Raw genomic sequence first — 24,821 nt, 5'->3', positions numbered from 1 at the left:
GTCATGTGATGGCGTCACCGGGAGAACAAAGCCCCTCTTCTTGTGCCCCAGCTGGGTATCACCATCCCCGAGTCACGGCGATATCCGCTTGGGATCTGGGCGGAATCCACCTCCACCTCGCTGCTGGGACGGGGGAGTTTCCCTGGATTCCTCTTCCTAATCCCCTTTAACATTCTGAGGAATTCCCTCCAGAGGAGAAGAAACGCGGATAAATGTCAAAGCCACTGACGCATGAGTCGTCCTTCACGGTGCAATTTATTTGGCATTTGATTAGATGTACATCTACCTTAAAAAAAAAAAAAAGAACTTCCTGTAAATTAACCCCTGAATTTAACAGCTATAAAACAAAAGACGGCGAAATTAAACATTTATTTTATACACTTTCTCGAGCGTTTTCTCACACCGCCAAAGTCAAAAGTTTAATGATGCGTTTGAGGACGACGAAAATCTCAGAACTTCCCACAAAAAAATAGAAACTTCCTCCACAACTCGGGGGATTTTTGTGACTTTGATCATCTGCGGTGGATTGTCGGTGTAAGAAAGAAAGAAACTAACATTTTCCACCTGTAGTACATTCAAAAAGGAGAAGCCCGACATGTGGACAGATGCTGGTCGCCATGGTTACTCGGATGATTGTCACTTGAACCCAAACTAAACGTCCTTAACTATAATCTTTGACCGCATTTCCGTTGAGAAAACAGACCCGAAACATCGGGAGAGCAAGAAAAGAGATTCAAAATCCAGTTAATAGCGTCGCCTTCGTCAGTAACTTAATGAACGAGCGCGGAGTGCGAAGGACCGCGCGGGCAGAAGCCGTCGGGAGTGTCGGGGCAGCATCCAGACGCCACAAATAAAGTTTTTCCAAAACAAAAAAACATTAACGTGCAAAAAAAAAATAAAAGAGTCACTAATGGTTCTCTACAGTGGATGAGGATAAGAAGGACCGTCTGCACGATCAGAACTTTAAAGAAATCTGATCTGAACGCACCCAGAATCCCACAGCTCTCGCTCGGCCGTTCGGACCGGACCGGGTCTACCCTACTGGAGACGGATCAGGATCTCAGCCCTCAGTCAGGAATCACCTTCCACAAAGACTTCAGTACCACAACATTCCGGGATACACACAAAAAAAAAAAAAACAGCAAAGGCTAAGCTAACTGTACCGTCTTTGACCCATTTTTAATTACAAAACTTCTCCAAGCAGGCTGCAAATGTGCTATAAACCTGGAAGACAGCTTCTCGTTCGGGGCCGATAAGAAAGGGGGGGGGGGCTTTTCGGAATAGAAATCGAGATCGTGGACACTGCTGATGAGATGGAGCCACACCTGATCCCCACATCGACAGGAAACAACAGCTGGTTTGATGGTCCACCTGTGCTGGTGGTGGGGGGGGTATTTACATTAGCTTCTCCACCAGTCAGGTCAACCATGAGATGTTTCAAAGCTCCTCCGTGTAGTGTTTATTTGTACACGCAGAGTTCTTCTGCTCTTTTGGATTAAAAAAAAAAAAAAAAACCCCACTCAGAACCGCAGGAGAACCTGAAGACCAGACCGCTCCTGAAGTCTGCACAGGCCCGAATTCTCCTCGCTGCAGTTCATCAACGAAAGTCTGACGCAGACGTCCAGACGCGGCTCCCCGTCACAGTCCTATACCACGGTGCTGAGGGAGGAGGCACAGTCGGGGGCCTGGCCCTCAACCGGGGTGTCCGGCCCCACCAGCAGCGTGCTGCTATCTATGGAGTCCTCCCTCTCCTGGGGCGGCGGTGCCGATTCTGACAGGGGACCGGAGGTGGGAATACCAGCCTGCAGGTCCTCTCCGTCCATCTGGGTCGGTGCCATGGAGATGCTTCGGTGTCCTGAAGGAAAGGAGACGGAGAAAGACGACAAGTTTACACCGGGAGGTGTAAAAGTGTGGATTTTAAACAGATGTGAGCACCCACCGAGGTCTACGTAGAGGAGGCTGTCTGGGTTGATGGAGGCCTCGTACGGAGGGGGCGGGTCGTCCGGGTGGTGGATGTCGGGGTATTTGTAGGCAGCGTATGGCGGAGGAGGCTCCTGGAAGTGGAACGCGCCCCCCTCGCCGTCGTCTGAGAGGTGCAAGGGAGTGAGGCCGGTGCCAAACACGTCCGGGCCGTAGTCAAATCCTGGGACGCGCCTCCCGAGGTTAAAGTGGTGCACTGCGGGGGTCAAAGCAGACACACGGGAGCTGTGATCACACGCACTGCTGCTTCGAGGGAGGATATTCAACAGCCAGAATGTCCCAGAAATGTTAAGATATTCTTATCAGGAGCGTGAAACTGCATCTCAAAGCTGCTTAATGTGACCCCCGCTGAGCTGCGGGTCTGATGTAATTTCTATACCTGCTATCCCACGTTTGACCACAGGGGGTCGCTATTTCCCCTCATGCTGATATGTGTTTTTCTTCCGGCTGAATCATAAATGAACTTTATCCTTTCGTGGCATTTAAACGTGTGCCGGCTCATCTTAAGCGCCTCAGTTTGGTCTTGTCCCGTCAAACTGCCAGAGATTACTCACAGTTTCCTCCGATCAGGGTTTCGATGCGCTCGCGCCTGCGCTGGCGGAGTCTGTGCACCATGAAGAGCAGCAGCGAGAGGATGAGGAAGGACGAGATGCAGCTGACGATGAGTCTCATCCCGCTGGCCATGGAGTCGAAAAGACTGTTTCCATCTGACAAACGGAGCACAAGGTAAGAAGCCGCCCTGCAACGTTCCCCCGTGACACTAATCTCATTCACCTGGGTCCAAGCAGGTGAACTTGCAGCACTCTTTGGGGTCCTTACGAAAGTGCTGACACCCCTGCGGACGCTCGCACAGCGCCGCCACGCACATCTCCGGCTCGCCGTCATGACAGGTGCAGCTCAGACACGGGTCGTCCCCCTTGGGCGTGAAGTAGTAGCCCTCATTTACCACGTTGTCCTTTATGTCCACGCAGGTTTGTCCTGTCGGAGGGGGGAGAAAGGTGGTGTCAGCGCCCGGGTCGGGAACGACAAAACATGCGAAGGTGGGGGAAAAAATGGGCGCCTACTCCTCTTGCAGAGGAAGGGGAACTTCTTGTAGCAGTTCTCGGCGTGCCAGCTGTGGAGACCCCGCTCGTTCATGCTTTTGATCTGAAAGCGCTGCAGCTGGGCGCAGAAGACGCTGTCCTGGGTCGGGGAGGCCTCTCCGAAATTGGTCAGGCCCTCAGGCGGCAGAAAAACCTGCATTGACCCTGTGACAAAACAAAAAAATATCATGACGCTGAAGCAAGTACAGCAGGAGCTAACGTCAAAAAGGGGGTCGTGTTAAATTACCCTGGTACGCGACCTCCCAACGACCCTCCAGGGAATGGTTCTGATTGGTGATCACGTACTGGTAGCCCACCCAAAACCTGCAAATTACACGTGAGGATTAACCGGGAGCGCGACCAAACAGAGGGGGGGGGGGGGGGGATTGTTCGGCTGACTGCGCCCAGAACTAACTTGCACTGGTCCCTGCGGTCGCAGACTTTGTCGTCGAAGTCCACCTCGATCTTCAGGATGAACTGCAGCTCCTCGTTGGTGACGAAGGTGGCCAGCGAGCCGTTGACCTTCTGACACGTTTCCACGGCCTGCCAGTAGTTCTCGCTCCTCATGTACACCTTGTAGCAGCTGGCGGTCTTCTCATAGTGGTGCCACCCGCTGGGGCATTTCTCTATGGGGGGGGGGGGTACAGGCCGTTAGCGTGCTCCTCTGCTGGGAGGACAATCAAGCAAAAGTCTGCTGCTTACTGTTGAAGCGCACGGGCTGAGCCACGCCGATGACATCCTCCACCTGGTCGTAGCCGTTGCCGAAGCGGAACCTCTCTTCCTTTATCGCTGGAGGAGAGAGAGAGAGGAGAGAGGAGAGAGAGGGAGGAAGAGGATGGAGAGGGAGGATATAGGAGGAGAGATCATAGGAGAGATGAGAGATTCGAGTAGGAGGGCTGTTCGAGGAAGCCGTCGCTAGAGAGAGCTTAGAGAGGAGCATTGAGGGAGGAGGACGATCGGCTGAGCGGCTTTTCTGCTCGGCTTCTCTCTTGATCGATTGAGAGGAGGGTCGGAGAGTTGAGTCGAGAGGAGAGAGGAGGGAGGAGAGAGGAGAGAGCGGAAGTCTCGCGGAGCTCTGCTCGCTGAGGGAGTCCGCGAGGAGAGCTGTCGAGGAGAGAGGAGATGGAGCGAGGGTGCGGCGAGTTCTCGAGCGGTGGGTCTCTTCGAGCTGAGGGCGGCGCGGAGCGAGAGGTCGGGAGGACGCGAGGGGTCTGCTTCGAGGAGGGAGGCGAGATGAGAGAGGAGCCTCGGAGAGATGAGAGAGGAGAGAGGAGCGATGAGCTGAGGTCTGACGAGAGCAGGAGAGATGAGAGAGGAGGAGCGAGTGGAGGAGGAGGACCCCTCGAGGAGGGAGCGGGAGGCGCGCCGAGAGATGAGGAGGAGAGAGCGTGAGCTCGCGAGAGGACCTGAGAGGAGAGCCTGCGCGAGGAGAGAGCGAGGAGCTGAGAGCGGAGAGAGATGAGAGCGGAGAGAGGAGAGCGGCAGGGCGAGGAGAGAGGCGAGAGGAGGGCGGAGAGAGGCGAGAGGCCGCGGCGAGCGGAGAGCTGAGAGAGCGGAGCGAGGCGGCGCCGCTTCGAGAGCGGAGGCGGAGAGAGGAGGAGGAGGAGATGAGAGAGGAGCGCGGAGAGCTGAGAGAGGAGAGGAGAGGAGAGGAGAGGAGGAGAGAGAGGGAGGAGAGGAGGAGGGAGGAGGAGAGCTTTAGCCACACGCTTTGAACCCGCGATGTTGCAAATAAAGGGCGGAATCGACGACCTTGTAGCGCTCGGAGGAAGGGGTCAGCGTGAGGCGTCGCTGCTAGAAATAAACCCAACGATGTCGACTTTTTGATTATTTTGGTTGACGCATTAACGGCTTAGCGTTAATCACGGGATATTTTTAGGTCGACCAAAACCCTCACCGGACCCCTCGAATTTAATCCTCAATCACGACGGTAAAAACACTCAAACGGAGGCAAAACCGGGAGCTTACAGGATGTTAATGTTCGTTAATTACTGTCATTTTAAGGTTCTCCTGGGAGGTGGAGTGTGGCCTGCACCCAGGGGGGAAACCTGCACGTTGGGGTTCATGCTGACGGAGCCACCGAGACGCCCTCAGCGACACGTCGGAGCATCGTTCCGTTGCTCCCGCGTGGATCCACGATACGACAGAACAAGTGAAAACATAATCTTCGGCTTAAAAGATTTCCTCCACTTGATACTAATCCGCAGAACACAATATTCTGAATATTTCCTTAAAAAAAACCCTTTAAATACACAAACAAACCCTTTTAAAAAATGATCAAAGCGGGTTTCATGCGTGCGGTTTAGGCTGTGAGACCTTTACACGCCGAGGGTGGACGGTCAACTTAAAGGCTGGACTAATACAGCTGAATGGAGGTCACATGCTGCTCTCAATCCTCTCAATAATTCCTGTTACGCGGTCAGAGATCTGGGGATAAGTCGCTTTAGATTTTTTTGGGGGGGGGTGCACAAGGATTCTGGCACGTCTACGAAAGGATGCAAACGTCGCGAGCTCGTTCAGAATTCTCTCCGCGACCGTGATCCGATGTGTTCTGCTATTTTCCGTCGGGCATCGCCGAGGGCGTAAAAGGGTTCAGCTATACTTACGAGGACAGTCCAACTCGTCGCTCTTGTCGTCGCACGCCGTCCAGCCGTCGCACTGCCAGGACATGGGGATGCACTGCATCTTCCCACTGCGGCAGGCGAACTGCCCCGGGCTGCAGCGCTGCTCTGGAACACAACAAAAAGCCCCACGGTGCCGTCAAAGCTGCCTGACGACGGGAAACGGGCCCAAGGCCTTTTGTGAAGGACGCAAACATTTTAGATGCTGTGGGGGGGGTGGAGGCAGATGGAGATGAAAGCAACCGATGTCACTGACAGCCACTGGAGTCGTAACAAGAATCAAACTGGCCACCCACCATCGTTTACCAGCACCCTCCACCCCCCTTTAGAGGGAAGCACATTCGCTACTGCCTGATTGAGAAGGTCAATTTGTTGGAAACAGTTCTACGCTGAAGCAGAATTCATGCTTACCTGACAATAATCTTGCCATAGCAAGCCGTGGACCTGAAACACATGAGAAGAGTGTGACTGTCCTGGTGCGTTTTAGGTGACGTTAGCATCACGTTGTCATTAAGAGGGGGGGGAAATGATCCATATCTGGATACTGCTCGTGCTGCCACCGTCCCCCACCGGCGGAGACAAACCCACACACACTCGACTTTGAGCCTTTATGATGGCACACGCCTACGCTGGACTTAAGACCGTCATTAACTGTGCGCTACGGCTTCAGCGCTGCTCAAATTGGTAGCGACAAAATAATATTGACGTATGAGAATCAGGCACCAGGGAAGGATCAATATTCTTCTACACTCACTGTTCAGAATCAACATCGGAAAAGGTTATTTTTGGAATGATTCTCATCTCCCATATAAAAAGGAGGATGTGAATATTTCCACCCGCCGCTTCATGTTAAGCTAACAGAATCTTGACACCCACGTTTAGGCTGCACTAAAAGCCATTAATGGGGACATTTAGGAGACATTTGACTTGTTAAAGGTGCTTTTAAGAGCTCTCGAACGTGGCCGTGTTTCCTCATTAATGCTAAATGGACTGAGACACATTACAGGTCCGTCTGATTCTCCAGAGACCGGGATCCTGACCCCACCGATTACCGTTAGAGACCACGCAGCAAGCACAGCGCCAAGCACGTCACGTCAGACCTCGGTCCCCACAAAACTGGGAAAATACCAAATGACTTCCAGCCACTCCTCATAACCAGGGGCGGCAATTTTTTTTTCCTTTTCTATTTTTAAGGAAGTCTCCTCATGTGCTGCACAGCGAGTGAGAGAAATGTGAGGCTGGAGGTCCGCGGGGGTCAAACCGACACGGCCATCCTCAGAAAAACACAACTCCGGATCTGTTATGTAACATCGGGGAAGATACAGTACAGCTGCGAGGGCCCCCCCCCCCCGAGTCAGTCCTAATGAGGGGGCGCGCCTCATCTGCAACGACTCGCCTCCAACCTACGGAGCACGAAGCGTCTTCCTGTTGGGTTTATGACCCAAATCACATGCTAGCATACCAGACGAGCGCTGTGGCGAATCAAGCCGACGTGGGCCACGGGTCGGGCGCGTGCCCCAACCACTGTGCTGCAACAGCACGGCCTCAGTTTCACCCACAGGAAACCGGTCGCATCGCAGGTTTGGAAACATCTGGGGCAGAAGACCTGAAAAGGGAACCGATCTGAGACGCGCCGCGTTCTGTAGGAGATTAATAGTGTGGAACAGGAACTGAGAGAAGCTGAAATGCAACAATGGTTGGTGGATGGCATGGATGTCCAAAGGAACAGCAAAGGGAGGGTTTTCCTTACGGCCACTCGGGAAGAACGTACACAATCTTAATAAAAGTGGACAATCAAAGCCAGGGGAGAAGGTGGCAACATCATAACAGCGAAAGAACCTTCTCCAACAGGAGCAAATGCCACAAAACGGGTTTCACAACAGGACAAAAATGTGTTTATCCATGTCCTGAACTATCTCAGAGTCATAAGACACATTCCTCTTACTGTCCCCAGGCCGATTGTCTTTATTAAACAGATCTTTCAGAGCATTTACTTCAAGACGAATCCCTGTGTGGCTCATCAGAGAAGCCGAACTCCATTAGAACACAGCAAATCTCGCATTTCCTCTCTGGTGGTTGTGGAGCTGTGAGGATTGTGGAGCTCTTAACTCAATTCTTATCGTGTCTGTGACACTCCGGCCAGAAAGCGACATCGGCTGCATCGCTGTCAACCCGCAACTTCACGCAACTTCATGTCAGACGCCCAGGCCGCTCGTTTGAACGCCTTTAGACGCATTTTATATGGCCAAGACACAGCTGTCGCTAAATAAACAGCAGCTTGAGGTGAGGCTAAAAAAATGCCTGCAGCAACGTACGCAGATACATTTGGAAAGTGTAGTTACGCAAATCTGAGTCTGGGATTTTAGTTTCCTGGGGGAATGCTGTTCCTGTCGGCGCTCCACAGTAACGAGTTTAGCAGCGGGGTAAAAAAGCCGCAGGAGTCCCCGGTCTCTCCGACGGGCCTACCCGCCCGACCCGCCGCTTCCACCGGAGCCTCCGCCTCCGCGCCGACCCGACGGGAACGTTAAAAACAGCTGACGGGTTATTTACCTGTGCGTGGCGGGTCCGTTAAGGTGAGGACGAAGAGAAGAGAGAAGAGGACGAAACTGCTGCTGCGAGCCTTTGGCAACATTTATCCTCCATTCATAGTAACTCCGCTATTCAGGAATTTAAAGTACATACACCGAGGATCCGCGCCGCCTTCTTCTCCGGCTCACAGCCCCCAACACTCGCCGTTCAGACGCATTTTGTGCGCTCAAAGCGAGAGGCGACGACAGAAAATAGCAAGAACGAAGCACAGTCGCCCCGCGGAGAGCGGCGCTTCGAAGCAGGCGGCTAATGGTCGGCTAATGAGCGGCTCTCGCTGTCCGCGTCGTCCGCTCTTTCCTGCTGCTGGGAGCGGAGCGGCGCTGATCCAAGATGGCCGCAGCCTCCCATCACAACAATCCCAAACATGGATCACACCGGCCCCCAGCTGGAGGAGCTGTCGGGGCGGAGTTGAGCCGATTCCCCAGCCCGACACGCCACGGCGAGCGTTTGGCTCTCCGCATTAGGACCCCCTAAAACACGGTGCGGCCCGGCATAAAACCCAGATTCTGACACTTGTACAGCGAGAATGACGCAGTTTAGCAGGTAGCTTAGCATAGCACGAGCTCCTCTGACCCCGGGGAAGGAAAATTTACACACACGCACATAATTACCATCAAAACAGATTTCCTCGCCACTAAATAGATGGTAAATCGAACAACCCTATTTTGGATTGTTGGTTTCTGTAAAGTACAAAATAAAAACTGACTTCCAAGTTCTTTTCGGAATTCTATACTTACTTTCATTTCCAATCAGTGTAACTTTTAAAATTAAACTGTCATTCAAGAATTAAACTAAAGTTTTATTATTAGGTGTGACACGGATTTTTGTTGTATCCCCAGTAACATTTTAGCCGTTTGGCATAAAAATCACTATTTGTATTAATGATGCGCCTCTCCGTCGCCCCCTGTCGGCCAACGGCGGCGACAGAATAAACTGATTATCTTTAATCTCTAGTTAACCTTTGAAAATGATTACATTGATCACAGATAATATTTAATACTGTACATCCGAGGACTGGCTGGTCAGTGTAACCGCTTTTTTAATATTGGTTGCAATGTGTAACAAAATGTCTTTCGGTAATTTCCACATATGTACAAAAGGCGTATTAAATAAAACCATAAAGATAACATCACAAGTAGGATTCTGCGTATTATACATACACCCTTGGGTTCTCAGAATGAAATAAAGCCGGATTTCTTGAGAACACCGTCGCAACGTTAGAAAAAGTCTGCTGCTTTCCTTCTGTTTGGAAGCTGAAGCAGATTGTCCGTGAGCGATGTGAGATCCTGTGAGCTCGGCGTTTTGGCCTTGTCTGGCGTTGGCGTTCCCGTGGGAGTGGACAGGCCAACAAAGGGAGACTTGGAGCTGCCGACTCCGTGCACAGGCGATGGGGTGTAACTTGCGCGCAACGCTTTGTCCGTGTACTTGCTCGACGTCCGATTCACGAGCCTTTGTAAAGCGGGGCTGAGGCCCGGGCTGAGACCTTTAGGTGTGAGGCTGCAACATCACATGAACATGTCCAGGTTAACAGTGACAACCGTTATAAAACCAGGTCATTGTTAAGGGGTTAACGCTTTTTACCTTGCGAGATTCTCCGTGACTTTTCGTAAGGCCTCCTTTTTCTTTGCACGGTTCTTGGCAGCGGCTTCGTTTGCCATCTTTAAACCCAGCCTCTCTCGTCTCCCCGGTTCTGGAATCTTTTACCAGCAATGTCGATGATGTTAGTGCAGCAAAAAAAAAAAAAGAAGAAGCATTTTTCTGATAAAATAATTCTAATACAGATGCAGGGACCAGTAAAATGTATTTACCTTGAATGAGGGGCCGAGGTTCCTCTCCGTATAAGGGGTGTCGGATCCGTCCAGACGAAATGGGGTGCTCTCGATCTCACCCCACGTCATCAGAGGAGACTCAGCTACACCTGAGGAGAGAAGCTCCGTTCAGAAGACAGGCACAAACACAAGATGGAGGGTTTCACAGTGACACACAATTCTTGCTTTCCTAACCAAAAATTCCCAATCATTGTGTGATTATCAATGTTTGCCTGTTTGTCATCTTTCCAGAACCCATTAAGAGCTTAGCTGAGCGTATCCTCTTTTAGATCTACTTACCGGGTGCAGGTGAGGGTGGGGCTACGTAACCATATCCGTTCACAGCAGGGGAATCATGTGGGATGAGCTCCTTCCCATCCGGGCCAACTTTTCCCTGCTTGAACTGGACAGAAGTCATAGAATTAGCATTGGATAATTAGCATTAAAAAACACAGCCCTGAATATGATTCTTTATTTGAGTATCTCTAATTGAACATGTTTTTACTGGTTACCTGTGCATTGAGGGCTGCAGCCTGTTGAATTTGGCTTTTGTTGAGAGTTTTGCTGAACGGGTCTCCATTAAAACGTGTATTTTTGTGCACTATCTCCCGCGGCTTCTTAAACAGGGTATCATCCTTAACACCTAAGAAAGAAACATTGCAATTTTGTAACCTGTGCACATTTAAATCCACTCTTGCAAACACCTGTTCACTGTGAGTAAGCCTTACCCTCTGGATAATACATCAAGGCATTTTTTGCTTTGTATTCCCAGGTCTCAAGCCCAGCTTTCACACATTCCAGTGCTGCTTTTTCTATTGGTTGTAAGGCAAGATTCTGTTCATGGCGCTGAAAATGATAAACAATTGTTTTTAAGTGTTTTAAATACAGCAAATGCCTCCTTGCTAAAATATTCACTGACTGAGAATGGACACCCATTGAGCAATACCTCCTTAAATTCAGCTTCAGCTTCATATAACCAGGAATGCTTAACTTTCTCCTTCTGTTTTGCCAAATCCATGATATGTTCAAATAATGCATTATCTTCACTTGTATTTTTAGCGAGGAACTTGTCCAGACAGGGCAGTTCTTTGTCTTCCTTGTTGTCACCCTGGGTCTCTGTGGATACAAAATTAAAAGGGTTAATTTTGGAAGCTTTTAAAGGATAAGCATATGCTTAAAAACTGGGATACTTACCTGCATCTACATCTTTACCTCCAAAGGAAGAGGAAGGAGAACCAGAGCGACCCACTGGGGTCTCAAAAGTGGCCGGAGTCACATCTAATATGCAAATATGTCAGAAGAGAATTAGAACACATTTTAACCCATACCAAGCAAATACACTATGATTGGTATTATACAAATACAGTTACATTTAATCTCTGAATATTACTCACAAGGTGCAGAAGATCGTGGTGTAGACTTTGCCGTTGAGCCAAATTGGATTGATATCTCCCTCATTTTCTGTAGATCACCAGTTTCCTCAGCATCAATATAGTCCATCTGTGCTTGCAGTTTAGTAATATCTGGGAAAAAGTCCCTCTGGATGATCTTCTCTAAATTCTGTTACAATGAGGAGATTCATTAGATTCATGGCGAAGCACATACCCCAAAAATTATGCTATATTCATTTCTGCTCTTCGTTTTAAAAGGGAAACGGTAACTCAAATGTAACAATCGCAGCCATTGCGAAATTAAATGTGGTCAACATTACGTCACGACCGCCTGTCGAACTTACCTCAACATACTCGTCGTCGTCCAGAACCTTTTTTTTCTGCTTCTCATTCTCCTGTCCCTCGGGTTTTTCGAGGACCGCCACTGTTGTGACCGACAACGGAACCAAAGTCCCGGACAGCGATTTCCTCACACTGGCGCTGCCTTCCATTGCGGATCCAGTTAGCCAACAGCTAAGCGTTAGCTACAAAGCGCTCTATGATCAATACGAAACCCAATAAACCACAAACTCAGAAGGCGAGTCAGACAAATGTGTGTTTGTTGGTGTTTCCAGATATCGTCTATGGCGTCACCATGTAGATGTTCCGCGAAAGTACTGGAAAAGATAAGCTGACATCTTGTAAACGCACATACCACAAAAGGTGGACGTCTTCTTTGAATTTCCTGTTTGATCCACTGCCGTTTGGGCCGGGGCCTTACTGCCGCCTACCGGCGAAGGTTCGCAGGTGCACCTCCGAGTTTCTGGTTTTCTTCGTTTGTTAACTCTTTAACTTTAACGTCCAGCAGTGAAAATGAAAATATGGAATTCAGCAGTTATATTTGCAATCCCGAAGATAAACATTATTGGAGCCTCACAGAAAATTAACTCGTGGCAATAACTGGCTACAAACACTCGATATAAGAAATACATTTTTTTCCCCGTTTGACTGTTCATTGGCACGAATCATTTATAGAAAACTTTCCATCTGAACCACTGGATTTCCATTTTAAGATTTCCACGTCGGAGGAAATGAGGTAATTCAGACCTTGGGATGTTTCTACGGACTACCACTAGATAGAGCTAATTATCTATACATTGAGATTATACGGCCGAGGAATAAAATAATCACAGATTTTAGGATTGAACTGTACCGTAAATGTTTGCGTCGTATTCTGCAAGTTATGTTTTCATTATGCACCAACTACGTTTGTTGACAAAGTCCTGAATATCCGGTATGTGTACTGTATGTCACAATATAGCAAAATAGAACACATTTTACCAGAATCCAGAGTTTAAAATCAGATGTCAAAACAGAAAAAAAAGACGCACAATTAAAAAATCAACAACAACAACAACAGAAACACACCTCAGTGGTTACATTACAGAATCAGGCATGTTAATGAGTTAATTGGCTCAAGTGGCTATATTTAACTTCAACTTTGGACTTTACACAAAGGTCAATGAGAAAGAGAGAGCAAACAATGCATTTTATTTACCCAAACGGTTTTCTACAGATCACCCATGATCAATTAATTGTTCCATTAACCGTCATGACGACACACGTTAAACGTCGTCACCTCGTGAGGGCGTGTCTTGTATAATCTAAAAAAACAAAGAACACCCCCTGTGCGTATGACCACGCCCACTCTGCTCTTTCCTCAAGTTCACCGAAGCTCAGAGGAAAAGTTTTCCCTGTTTCTGGCCACTGTCGGAGCGGGACAGAGCCACGGTTTGTGTTTTTGGATTATGCTCAGTTAATCCAGCGGTCCAGTGTTGTGTCAGCATGTCCCTGGCGGATCAGCTGTGGTGTCCCACCAGCGTCCAGGTAACGGTGCTCCAAGCACGAGGCCTGAAGATCAAAGGGAAAGGGGGCACCAATGATGCGTTCGCCGTCATGCAAGTGGGGAAGGAGAAGTACCAGACCACGGTGGCGGAGAAAAGCGTGGCGCCGGTCTGGAAGGAGGAGGCCACCTTTGACCTGCCACAGCTGCAGCAGCAGCCTGGAGGAGGTGGAGGAGCCGAGCGCTCCACGCTGCACGTCCACGTCCACCACCGAGCCCTGGTGGGTCCGGACAAGCTGCTGGGACAGGCTGTCATCAACCTGCTGCAGCTCAGCCAGGACAAAACCCGCAGCAAGACCGAGTAAGTGCACGCAGGCGGTGCCGACATCTGTGGGTTAACTTGGTTATTTAGTTATCCACCGAACAAGAAAGACGTCGAAACGGCTGAAACCATTTAAATGATCGCGACTCAAATAGCCAACAAGTCTTCAAATGAGCTACTCAATCGAGCAATTATTGGGATTTGGCGGCCAAGAGTCTCGGTTGAATCACCTGCATCAACACAGATGTTCTTAATCTACAGAATACGATTTTTCTGATCAAATGTGCCAATGTCGACTGCTAGTTTATTGATTTGGGCTACTGTAACGTGAAACGTTTGGTTTTGACTAATATTCGTGACCTGATTACTCCAGTTAGCACTTCCACATCTAACTAACTAATCTGACCTTCTGGGAGGATGAAGATTATTTTCTGAAACATGAAAAATCCCTGATATTTCTGCGGTTTTGTTTTTTGTGTGTGGGTGGGGTTTTTTTTTAGATACATATTTTTAATTTTGCAATTAATAACTTAGTTTCTACTACTTGGTCAGGGATGTAGAGGCAACAAATCTGCCCCCCAAAAACTTCTGGATCTGCTGGATCCTGGGGTGGCTCCACTGGTGGATGGAGCCTTGGAGTCCCAGACTGTGATGTTTAAGGTAGAGAGTCAGCAGAATATTTGCATCGAAAGAAAAATGTGGACAAACACAACTGAAGCTTGGCTATAATGACTGATTTTCCTGTTTCTTTCTGAAATGGCACCTGTAGTACTCAAGAAAACCATTCCCACCTCCACCTCCTCTCAAGCTCCATGCAGACTTTCCTCACAACAGAGCTGATATCTTTCAAATCGTAACAAGTACAATTGCAGAAGTGGTGAAAACACCTTCTGTAATTGATCCATATTTGCTTGTGGGCTTTGTACCGACCCTGAAAGTTTAAATTAATAATCCTGCTCCTCCTATTTGCATGAAAGACAAGAAAAGTTTGAAAAAAACTCGACTCTCCGTCGCTTCAGATTTAATAACAATACATATTTTCTTTAGTTAAGCTATTCAAGTATTTTAGGCCCCTGCCCTGTGACTGGCGCGATCAGTGTATGAATGCACACACACACACACCCCCCCACACCCTCACAGAGATGATGTTTTGTTGAAGTCTAATGACTCGCTGCAGGAATTGTCTTCCATGGGCTGGATTTAAAGGAGTGGTTCATACCGTTTGTCTTGTCCTCTACGTAAAACAACCTGTTGTCCTGAACCTTTAGCAGCGTGACGACATTAATGTGGCATGCAAGCCTAATTTAGCTGTCATTAAAATGTATTTTGAGTCCATACTGGTTCTACCTCTTGGGGTTTGGCCTGTGCTCAGCTCCCTGGCTGCTGACACAGACTTCACCCTGTAGTTTAATCCTGCGCAGTCACATTTCTCTCCTCTGTTTTTACCCGAATATCAAATACTTCCTTTACACAAGGTAAAATCGGGAATCATTCATGCACTGGCACTGAGCTGAAAGCTGTTGATCCCGATGAATGTACCTTGGCTCTTGTAGTTTCGCATTCCTGGAGGGTTTATCAGTGAAAAACCAACAGATTGCAGCCATGACGACACAACAAGGTCAGTTTTTCTGAGCCGTCAGCTGAGAATGTTGCGATTCCCCCAAATGTTTGAGCAGCAGGGAAGAAACGAAACGCCTCTTTTAAAAGCTGGACTTGTGTGTGAATCAAAAAGAATGTTTTTGAAATGCCTGCAGGTTTTAAAATGGCCTCAGACGCCCCCCCGGATGGTGAGTGTGGGCTTTGGAAAATGAGTAAAATCTGCTCCAGATGTTGTGGCAGTTGTTTCTAGTGAAGGAGCTGTGTCAAGAAGATTTCAGGCAGCAGCACGGGAGCAACCTGGGGATTGTTATCGTGCGATTAAAGTGGTCATGATTCCACGTTAACCCTTTTAAAAAATGAAGTATAAAAAGCAGTTAAATACAGATGGAGGAAAATAAACTTCACATTTTCCAGATCTCGGTTTAGTGGTGCACTTCTGAGCAGCGTGTTTTCTCCATGTGTGAATTAACATTTTTTTTTCTTTGCTTTAGCCGCTTTTGTGACGCCCTTTGTGCTGCGTTCTGTCATACGCTCTGTTCTGGAAAGTTGAACAGAGTCGCTGATGCGTTGTTGTAAGCGCACAGCTGTGTTCCGTGATAAGAGTGGCTTCAGAGCCACTCGGAGGATTGTCTTATCAGCTGTTCAGGCAGAGAAGTGTGTGTGTGTGTGTGTGTGTGTGTGTGGGTGTGAGACACAGAATCTACAGAAATGATGCTTTAGACACTTTTGCACTCATTGTACGTCCATCTAAGCAGCACACTGTATTCTTAAGATATTGAAGCTTCAATGCTTACATCATCATCATCATCATCATCACCACTGGTGCCGTAGATTTGTGTTTCCTGTTACTGGCGTTGCTAACAACCATAGCTCTTGCAACTTCCCCACTGTTTTAACTGAAACAGTGGGGAACTTCCCTTTTTAATGATTTGGGTGTGTTAATGGCAAGAGATTGGAATCTGGAATTAAATTTGACTTTATGACATTTTTTCATCATTTGCTACATAGTAACGTAGTAAGATACAGTAAAATATATGTTACAACACAAAGAAGTGATGTGATGTGTTTGATAATACGCCATTATTAGTAACAGAGCATACTTACATGGGAGGGTCTAAACTTTGGTACCTTCCGTTCTTTCACTATAGTCAGAGTTGTGTTCGGCCCGACCGGCCTAATGTTTGTACAATGGGAGGAAGTGATGTTGCCCTTTTTGCTTCTATTTTTGCCCAATGATTGACACCCCTCACAGTGTTTAGAAGACTCACAAGATGGAAATACTTCCGCATCAGCTTTGTGACGCCAGTGTTGTTCAACCTTTGACTGACCAGGTTGTTGGACTGTGGCTAACCTGCAACTGAAACTGATCCTGTGGAGTAACTGATCCCTGCCTCCTGATTTGGTATATTTGTCATATCTCGGTCCTATCATGAGATACAAGATCTTACTGAGTCTTTTTGTCCCTGAAAATGTGTCAACATCCGAGATGCAGAAAAGCTGTGTCAATAGTGTCAGCAGGGCAAATCGCAGGAAGTGGCTTTTTCCTCCTTTAATCTGATTGTTGCAGATTTATGGAGGAATTCCTGAGAAATTAGGACATCAGAAGATCTAACTGATACCAATGGGACGATGGCATGCTATTCAGCTGAGCCTGCAAAACACACACACACAAAGAGCCCCTTCCTCATTTCCCCAGGAATTCAGATTTTGGTTGGAATTGTTTGCTCAGTGTGGCGCTGACCTCAGATTTCTGCCTGCTAGGCATGTTTTTCTGCTGACGCCTCCTTTTCGTCGTGGTTCTGAGAAATACTTCTGCTTCTGCTGACATCCTCCTGTCAGTGCCGGACCATGACACAGGTGCAAAAATATCATCCACACAACGCTCTGTGGCCTGAATGAGGAAATGATTGCAGCTCAGTGTTGCTGACGGTGATTCTTCCGCAGCCTGTTTTTAAAGGTGAGGATGGGGTTGAAGGCAGAGCGCTCCTTTGAGGTAATCTCACAAGATTCAAACCTCATCGTCTCTGACCTGTCTGCAGTCTCAGATAAAGGAACTCTGTGCACTTCAGCACATTTCCAGGCCATTGAGATATAAGAAATCTTAATGAGTCTTGCTTAAAGAGCACAAAATGGAGGGGGAAGGAAGATGAACACAAACCTTCATGTGTTTTATACAGAGGGCCGGGATGTTGAGGAGAGAAACATGACTTTCCTTTGTGGTTGGTTTGGTTGTAAATTATTCCCAGAAACACTGACGTGGTTGCTAAGGCACTCGCCCTCTGGGTGGCTCATAATTTCCAACAAGAATCTAAAGATAAACAAAAGTCAGTGGCGATAAACTGTCCCGTTCCTCCTTTTTGATATTAAACAAGCCTAACTTGATTATCCTGACAACCCAGAAGAGACTAGACATTGAACAGTTACCCTGTGAAGAGTTCTTCAGTGAGCAGCCACAATTTTAACAGGATGTTTCTCTTTAACAGATGGTTCAAGCTGCTGGACAAGACGGGCAAGGCTGATAAAGACAGAGGGGAGGTGCTGGTGGACATCCAGTTCCTGAGAAACAACATGACCGCCAGCATGTTCGACCTCTCTGCAACGGGGAGGTCCAAATCCCGCCTGGGGAAGTTTAAAGACAAAGTCCGTGGCAAGAAAAAGGACTCGGGTGCGTCGTTCACCGCGGCGCCGTCCTTCACACAGGTTCTGACGGACAGCGAGGATGAGGAAGGAAACGGGGATGGTGAGGAGGCGGCAGGGAAAGAAGAGAAGAAGAAGAAGAAAAAGATCAAGTCACTATTTTCTCCCAAGACTAATCTGCAGAAGAACATGTCTCAGTCCATGTCTGTCCTCCCGGCGAAGAACTCGCTGAGCGGCAGCCAGTCGTCCGGTCTAAATGTGGACGCTTCTGAAGGTAATTCACCAAAACCCCAAGTTACTAATTCCTTTCCCTGTTAGGTCTGGAATTACCAGTTCAGATGAAAACCAGATCAAATGTTTCCTCCCTTAATTGCTTTTGTCTGCTGTGTTGATGTTGCTTCAGGTAAAAAGAAGTTCAAGTTCATGATACACAAGCGTTCAGGCAGCTCAGGGGCCAAAGATTTCTCCTCTGCTCAGCAAAAAGCTGCCGAGCAGAGCAACCTGTGCATTAACGGGAGTCACGTTTACTACGACGAGCCGCAGAATCGAACCTCGCGCATCGGATCTAACTTCAGCCTGGCCAGTTCAGGTCACGGCTCCATGGAGGACGTCCCAGACAGCTCCCCACCATCCGTGGACTCCCTAAGGACGACTAGGCAGTACTCGCCTTGGACAGAGGAAGAGATTTCAGAGAGTTTAAAAGAAGGTGAAGAAGAGGAAGAAACTCAGATAGAGGAAGAAAAGGTTTATGTAGAGGAAGGAGTGGAGAAAGAGAATGCCAGGAAGAAGGAAGAGAAGATTCTGAAAGAGGAAGAAATGAGGCAAGAAGAGGAAAAGAGAAGACTAGAGGAAAAACAAAGATGGCATGAAGAGAAGGTGAGAAAGGAAGAAGAGATGATCAGGATGGAGGAGGAGAGAAAAAAAGAACAGAGATTGGAGGAAGAGAAAAGATGGGAAGAAGAGAAAACAAGAGAGAATGAAGAGAGAAGGAAGGACATGGAAAGAAAAAGACTGGAGGAGGAGAGGAGAATGACTGGAGGAGGAGAAAAGACTGGAGGAAGAGGAGGAGGAGGAGGAAAAAAGACTGGAGGAAGAGAGAAGATGGAGAAGGAGGAGGAAAAAAGACTGGAGGAGGAGAGGAGAAGACTGGAGGAGAGGAGAATGCTGGAGGAGGAGGAGGGAAAAAGACTGGAGGAAGAGAGGAGAAGACTGGAGGAGGAGAGAGGAGAAGACTGGAGAAGGAGGAGGAGGAGGAAAAAACACTGGAGGTGGAGAGGAGAATGCTGGAGGAGAGGGGAAGACTGGAGAAGGAGGAGGAGGAAAAAAGAATGGAGGAGGAGAGGAGAAAGACTGGAGGAGGAGGAGAGGAGAAGACAGGAGGAGAGGAGAAGAATGGAGGAGGAGGAGGAAAAAAGACTGGAGGAAGAGAGGAGAAGACTGGAGGAGGAGGATGAGAAAAGACTGGAGGAAGAGGAGGAGGAGAGGAGAAGACTGGAGAAGGAGGAGAGGAGAAGACTGGAGGAGGAGAGGAGACTGGAGGAGGAGGATGAGAAAAGACTGGAGGAGAGGAGAGGAGAAGACTGGAGGAGAGGAGAATGCTGGAGGAGGAGGAGGGAAAAAGACTGGAGGAAGAGAGGAGAAGACTGGAGGAGGAGAGGATAAGACTGGAGAAGGAGGAGGAGGAGGAAAAAACACTGGAGGTGGAGAGGAGAATGCTGGAGGAGAGGGGAAGACTGGAGAAGGAGGAGGAGGAAAAAAGACTGGAGGAGGAGAGGAGAAGACTGGAGGAGGAGGAGAGGAGAAGACTGGAGGAGAGGAGAAGACTGGAGGAGGAAGAGGAGGAAAAAAGACTGGAGGAAGAGAGGAGAAGACTGGAGGAGGAGGATGAGAAAAGACTGGAGGAAGAGGAGGAGGAGAGGAGAAGACTGGAGAAGGAGGAGAGGAGAAGACTGGAGGAGGAGAGGAGACTGGAGGAGGAGAAAAGACTGGAGGAGGAGAGGAGAAGAGTGGAGGAGGAGGAAGAAGAAGAAAGGAGACTTGAACAGAAGGCAAGAAAGGAGGAAGAGAAAAGGAAAGAAATGGAAAGAGTGGAGGAAGAGGTGAGGAAAGAGGAAAGAAGAATGGAGGAAGAGAAAAGGAAACAAGAAGAGAAGAGGAACATTGAAGAGAGATTTAAAGAGGAGATGGAAAGACATGAACAGGAAAAGAGACGACAAGATTTAGATAAAGAGAAAGAGGAAAAAGCCAGAAGGGACATGGAAGGATATGCAAGAACGATGAAGGAAATGAAGAAACAGGAGGAGGAAGAAAGAGAACAGATGATCATAGAACAAAGAAAAGAGAAAGAAGATCAAAGGATTTGGAAAGAAGAAGAGGACAGGGCTAGAAAGGAACGTGAAGAAGAGGAGAGATCGTTGGCAGAAAATAAGGAGGAAGTGGAGAAGAAAGCTGAGAATTTCCCATCAGAAGAGCAGATGAAGAACGTAACGCAGATTAAATCTGACGTGATCGCTTCCTTAAACCCATTTGATGAAAACTACCGTCCACCTGCTGGATCCAGGACCAGCCCACTGCTGGATCCAGGACCAGCCCGCCTGCTGGATCCAGGACCAGCCCGCCTGCTGGATCCAGGACCAGCCCGCCTGCTGCGTCGCTGCTGAGACCCAGGACGTCCTCCTCTGATGACAAGGATCAGGGCGGCTCCCAGCGGGAGAAGAGGCCAGCTCCCCAACCACCGGGGAAGCACCAGGCCCCCAGGGGGCCCCAGGGATCTCCACCACGAGCTGACCGACGGAGCACAGACATCGGAACTGCTCCCCAGAAATCGTTTCGAGCCACCAGCCCCGTCGGCCGGTCAGATCCTCAGAACACCTCCATGCACAGCAGCTCCGTGAAAGTCACCTTGACGGGAGCTAAGCAGGGTAAAGGCCCCGCCCCTTCGAGACCGTGTCCTGGAGCAAGAGCGCCACCAACCAGCAACATTTCTCACACAAGTAGCTTGGATGTGAAACAAGCGCCTATCTCTTATGGTTTAAACCCGTTTGAGGATGATGAAGACGAAGATGAAGCCAACTTTGATCCCACACGGTGGCCTCCAGCAGCTGCTTCCGGCTCAAAATTCAAGTCCTCAAAGAAGGCCCGCGCTCCCCCTCTGCCCGAACTATGCGACACACCCAGCACCTCAGTCGGCCTAAACCCTGGAGGAGACCCCGACCCAGCCGTGGTCGTCCCCGACAACCACCAAGTCCTCCCATGTGACCCCGGCAGCATCTCTGAGGCCAAACCTGTGACACCACAGGGCTCGGGAGGGAAGAGGGAGGAGCCTCCTACAACAAAACGCAGGTAAATCTACATTTCTTTTCAGAGATTTGAAACTATTATGCAAATATCGCCATATAAATATTTTCTTTCCTTTTTTTGCAGGCTGCTACCTGTAAAACCCCTTAATCCTTTGAGACAAGCAGTTAATCAGGGGGGGAAAGATATCCAGGCCTTTGGAATCCTTAGTGATGATCTGAAGAATACAAAGGTATGTTTTCTTTTTTTGCCCTTGATAATTCGATATGTTTGTATTCTTCTAATAAGTGGTTGGGGTCCTTTGTTGCAGGGTGACTTGGAGCTGAAAGGACCTTATTCACAGCTGACGAAGGCCGAGCTGATCTCTCTGGTTCTCAAACAGGACAATCAGCTCTTGGAAAAAGACAAGAAGGTTTCCGAACTGGAGCAGTACATCGACAACTTGCTCGTCCGTGTCATGGAAGAACAACCAAGTATTCTAATGTCGATGAACACTTTAAAGAAATCTGTCTGAATAGAGCTTGCTTTATTTCAAGGACGAGCAGTTTGAAACCCGACAGCTGAAAGGCTGTGATAATACTGTATTTTGGTCACAGTTGTGCAAAAGCACCTGCCATTTCTTGCTTGGTGAATCATGTCAATTTTTCTACATATGTAAGATTGTTAAGAAGTTAAAACTTGTAGATAAACATAAATAACCATATTTAATGTTAATGACAATGTCTTTTGATTGTGAGCTGCTTGTCCCCTCCATGATTTAAAAAAATCCCAATTTTACTGTTAAAGATTTTGCACTACTTTTGTAGAGTCCTGCTCTTCCTTTGTGAGGTTAACGTTTACATCATTCTGCTCACTCAGTAGAGGCACTTTACTCCTTTGCTTACGCGACTAACTGCATTTACACTGAACTGATGCACTGTGCTACTGTATTATAAAATATGTAAAATAAAGTATTGTGAGAAAGCATATAATGAAAGAATTGTTGATTAACGTAGTAGATTATGGACTTTGATTGTGATGGATCTGAATAATTCATTAAAAAATCTGAATGGATTTTAAGGTATTTTTTCCACAACCGAGGTTGTGCAGTAGTCTTGTAGTTAAGATTAAGGTTCTTAGTTCCAGAAGTAAAAGCTACAGTAGTGGGCGGAAGTAAATCAAGGTAACAAATTACAGGTGGATTCTTTATGATCAAAGCGTCTTTGCCATGATCCCTGGAAAATCAAGCTATTTACGGCTCATTTAAATTGATTAGCAGAGCGGAACTGATAATTGAGCTTTTGTTTCCGCACGGACATATTTTGGCGACGTTTCAGTTTCGCCTCTGCTTGCGCTTAGTTTGCGCTGCAACAACGTCAGAGGACCGATTCTAAACACAAAATAACTTGTTTAATTTGCGTTTTCCAGCTCCATGTAACATTTATTTTGGCACCGCGTTTTTCCGCGCGATTGTTTTGAGAATGTCTGCAGGGAGTTTGCGCTGTCGTTCCTGCGGGTCGACCAACATCATCGAGGATGATTTATACGCTCAAACCCATCTGGTGTGCGTCGACTGTGGCTCTGTGGTGTCCGAAGGAGTCCTGGAAAAAGAACCATTTGGAGGTTCAGGTGGGAATGTGGTTAAAACGGGCCGTCAACGTCTTTGTTGACGTGTTTCCTGAGTAATTTTTAAATTCAATTTTGCTAGACTAGTCACACAATTTCACTATAATTTTTGCACAAACCAAGACTGACTTGCCAGGTTAACCTTAATATTTCAGCACAAAACCAATTAGTTTATTGTCATTTTCATAGGGTGCAGAGGAAACACCTCTTAGTGCCCACTGGTGGACAGACTGTGTAAAACTATCAATTTATTATCAGCTCGGTCGTAATAATTCACTCCTTTCCCCTATATGAGATCAATATTACATTAATCAACATATATATGGTCCTTTTAGACTCCTTCCGAAAAACTACCAAAGAGTTTGTTGTATCACTCAATAATTTCCTTCATATTTTCTATTTATTTTTATTTTTTTCCAGTGGTGAGCTACAGCCAGTCCACGGCCGTGGACAAAAAACCCAGTAGAAGTCTAAAAGAATGTAAGTTTTTGGTGTTTGTTGAACATCCCCTAATAAACACCATAGTTAATAATGGTCACAATAACACCGGCTTGGCTTTTTTTTTAACAGGTTTGCAGCGCGTAAAGGCCATATGTCGGACTCTCAGGGTGAACAACGAGATCGAGGAGCTCTCCCAGAACATATTTAATCAAGCCTATCAACACAGGAACTATATCAGAGTGAGTCTCCAGAAAAAAGAAATCCTGATTGGCTGCTGCGTGATTGCAAGCTGCAGAATTTTCAACTGGCCCATCACCATGGGGACCATTGGGTCTTTGCTGGACACAGATGTGTTGCATTTGGGCTCAATTTATCAAGAGATGGTCAAGATTCTCAACATTGAGGTCCCATCAGTCAGCTTCCTGGATGAAATAGAGGGTTACTGTCAGGAGTAAGTAAATAACATCGTTATAAATGATCCTTCTTGCTTTCAGAATGTGAATTTAAATTTAAAAAAGAGAATTAAAGCGATACAGGGTTGTTTCATAAGCTCAACTGTGTTTTAATGGCTCTGGCTTTTATTGGATTGAAAATGTCTTGACTAGCAGTATTTTCCTTTGTGCCAGGTATAAAATCAGCGCTCCTCACGTCCGTGAAGAGTTGGCGGAAAACGTCAAGGACATGACCAAACGTACTGTCGCGCTGGTGGAGCTGGCTGCAGACAGTTGGATTGTGACTGGCAGGAGGCCCGTCCCCATCATGATGGCAGCCACTTATTTGGCCTGGCAGTCGCTGAGGCCCAACAAGTACCGCCTTAGTTTAACTCTTGTCAAATTCTGTCAGATTGCCAAAGTGAAATCTCTGAAGCCTGCTCTGAAAAGAGTCGCTGAGATGAAGGAGGTGCTGTGTAAGCTGGCTAATGAGATTCCCTGGCTCCAGCAAAAGGTGAAGCCTGATAATGTTCTTCAGCAAGTGGAGGACATTCTCAAGTACAGGTTTGCCCTCTTAAGAAGGGCTCTGAGGACACATGAGGAAGCTCTGCTGGCAGACAGGGAGGAGAACACTCCCCCTCACATCGTTCAGGCTGAGCAACAGAGTCCGAATGCTTCGTCCATGGAACAGCATGAACTCGACTCTGACCTGCTTGGGCGACCTGGAAACAGAGAGGACAGCGTGCCCACACAGCCTGAACAGCCCGGCAGCAGCAAGGGCAGGCGAGATCCAGCTGAGAACTGGGGGAAGAGGGTTCTTTTCGCCCCACCGTGTGTCGTCCACGGCAAGAAACGCAAAGTTCAAGCGCACGTAGCCGCCGACGTGACCGGCGATGAGGAGATTTCGGACAGCGAAATCAGCTCGTACATCCGCTCTCCTTCTGAAGTCCAACAGTTTGCTCTGGCTCAGGAGCTCCTCTCTGAATCCAAGGACGGCTGTTCCGTGTGATTACACCTGCTTCCCTCGGAGATTCGTTATAAGATGTCAGAGTTTGGTTTTTTTAAATTCAATTTATAGAATGTCTGTAAAAAAAAAAAGTCTCTTAGATGTAAGGCTACATCTAAGATATTTGCTGTTATATATATATATAAAAAAACCATATACAAATAAATGAATATATGTTTTTCTTGGTATG

The 24,821-nt window shown here is 47.8% G+C and overlaps 4 protein-coding genes across 5 annotated transcripts; 2 read left to right on the top strand and 2 right to left on the bottom strand.

Annotated features, from left to right (window-relative positions):
• Nucleotides 1-236: 236 nt before the first annotated feature.
• dgcr2 (DiGeorge syndrome critical region gene 2) lies at nt 237-8,907 on the bottom strand. 2 transcript variants are annotated; one of them, XM_057018606.1, is made up of 11 exons: nt 8,234-8,907; nt 6,095-6,127; nt 5,669-5,791; nt 3,765-3,851; nt 3,478-3,688; nt 3,310-3,386; nt 3,045-3,227; nt 2,755-2,958; nt 2,535-2,687; nt 1,940-2,176; nt 237-1,855 (listed from the first exon to the last, which is right to left on the bottom strand). In XM_057018606.1, exons 1-11 carry the CDS (start codon nt 8,313-8,315, stop codon nt 1,647-1,649), a joined length of 1,599 nt encoding a protein of 532 aa, XP_056874586.1. In that variant the 5' UTR covers nt 8,316-8,907; the 3' UTR covers nt 237-1,646. The 2 variants fall into 2 exon arrangements, with proteins under 2 accessions (XP_056874586.1, XP_056874587.1); XM_057018607.1 differs by lacking the exon at nt 6,095-6,127.
• Nucleotides 8,908-9,294: 387 nt separating this feature from the next.
• ess2 (ess-2 splicing factor homolog) lies at nt 9,295-12,194 on the bottom strand. The gene is made up of 10 exons (XM_057018608.1): nt 11,816-12,194; nt 11,475-11,640; nt 11,275-11,358; nt 11,027-11,196; nt 10,809-10,926; nt 10,593-10,723; nt 10,381-10,483; nt 10,081-10,190; nt 9,854-9,969; nt 9,295-9,769 (listed from the first exon to the last, which is right to left on the bottom strand). Exons 1-10 carry the CDS (start codon nt 11,960-11,962, stop codon nt 9,490-9,492), a joined length of 1,425 nt encoding a protein of 474 aa, XP_056874588.1. The 5' UTR covers nt 11,963-12,194; the 3' UTR covers nt 9,295-9,489.
• Nucleotides 12,195-13,151: 957 nt separating this feature from the next.
• Nucleotides 13,152-22,127, top strand: LOC130517035 (golgin subfamily A member 6-like protein 6). Its single transcript, XM_057018605.1, is given in 10 exon segments — nt 13,152-13,654; nt 17,698-18,125; nt 18,255-18,884; nt 18,999-19,026; nt 19,071-19,119; nt 19,352-19,415; nt 19,418-19,829; nt 19,872-21,193; nt 21,275-21,380; nt 21,459-22,127. Coding segments are annotated over 8 exon segments (2,610 nt in total). The 5' UTR covers nt 13,152-13,295; the 3' UTR covers nt 20,512-21,193; nt 21,275-21,380; nt 21,459-22,127.
• Nucleotides 22,128-22,443: 316 nt separating this feature from the next.
• brf2 (BRF2 RNA polymerase III transcription initiation factor subunit) lies at nt 22,444-24,809 on the top strand. Its single transcript, XM_057018609.1, has 4 exons — nt 22,444-22,756; nt 23,174-23,233; nt 23,324-23,645; nt 23,821-24,809. The coding sequence occupies exons 1-4, from the start codon at nt 22,609-22,611 to the stop codon at nt 24,632-24,634; spliced, it is 1,344 nt and encodes a 447-aa protein (XP_056874589.1). The 5' UTR covers nt 22,444-22,608; the 3' UTR covers nt 24,635-24,809.
• The last annotated feature ends 12 nt before the right edge of the window (nt 24,810-24,821 follow it).

The sequence above is a fragment of the Takifugu flavidus genome, chromosome 20 (assembly GCF_003711565.1).
Source record: "Takifugu flavidus isolate HTHZ2018 chromosome 20, ASM371156v2, whole genome shotgun sequence".
In the NCBI taxonomy this organism is placed as follows: domain Eukaryota; kingdom Metazoa; phylum Chordata; class Actinopteri; order Tetraodontiformes; family Tetraodontidae; genus Takifugu; species Takifugu flavidus.
Note: the sequence above shows the minus strand (reverse complement) of the source record. Positions and strands in the feature narration are given on the sequence as shown.

Coding starts and splice junctions, on each gene's coding strand:
- brf2 (XM_057018609.1), top strand. CDS start 22,609: ATGTCTGCAGGGAGTTTGCGCTGTCGTTCCTGCGGGTCGACCAACATC. Junction 22,757..23,173: donor AGAACCATTTGGAGGTTCAG/GTGGGAATGTGG, acceptor ATTTTTTTCCAG/TGGTGAGCTACAGCCAGTCC. Junction 23,234..23,323: donor CAGTAGAAGTCTAAAAGAAT/GTAAGTTTTTGG, acceptor TTTTTTTAACAG/GTTTGCAGCGCGTAAAGGCC.
- ess2 (XM_057018608.1), bottom strand. CDS start 11,962: ATGGAAGGCAGCGCCAGTGTGAGGAAATCGCTGTCCGGGACTTTGGTT. Junction 10,927..11,026: donor CTGAAGCTGAATTTAAGGAG/GTATTGCTCAAT, acceptor TATCATTTTCAG/CGCCATGAACAGAATCTTGC. Junction 9,970..10,080: donor ACCTCGGCCCCTCATTCAAG/GTAAATACATTT, acceptor TGCTGGTAAAAG/ATTCCAGAACCGGGGAGACG.
- dgcr2 (XM_057018606.1), bottom strand. CDS start 8,315: ATGTTGCCAAAGGCTCGCAGCAGCAGTTTCGTCCTCTTCTCTCTTCTC. Junction 6,128..8,233: donor AACGGACCCGCCACGCACAG/GTAAATAACCCG, acceptor CATGTGTTTCAG/GTCCACGGCTTGCTATGGCA. Junction 1,856..1,939: donor CCTCCTCTACGTAGACCTCG/GTGGGTGCTCAC, acceptor CCTTTCCTTCAG/GACACCGAAGCATCTCCATG.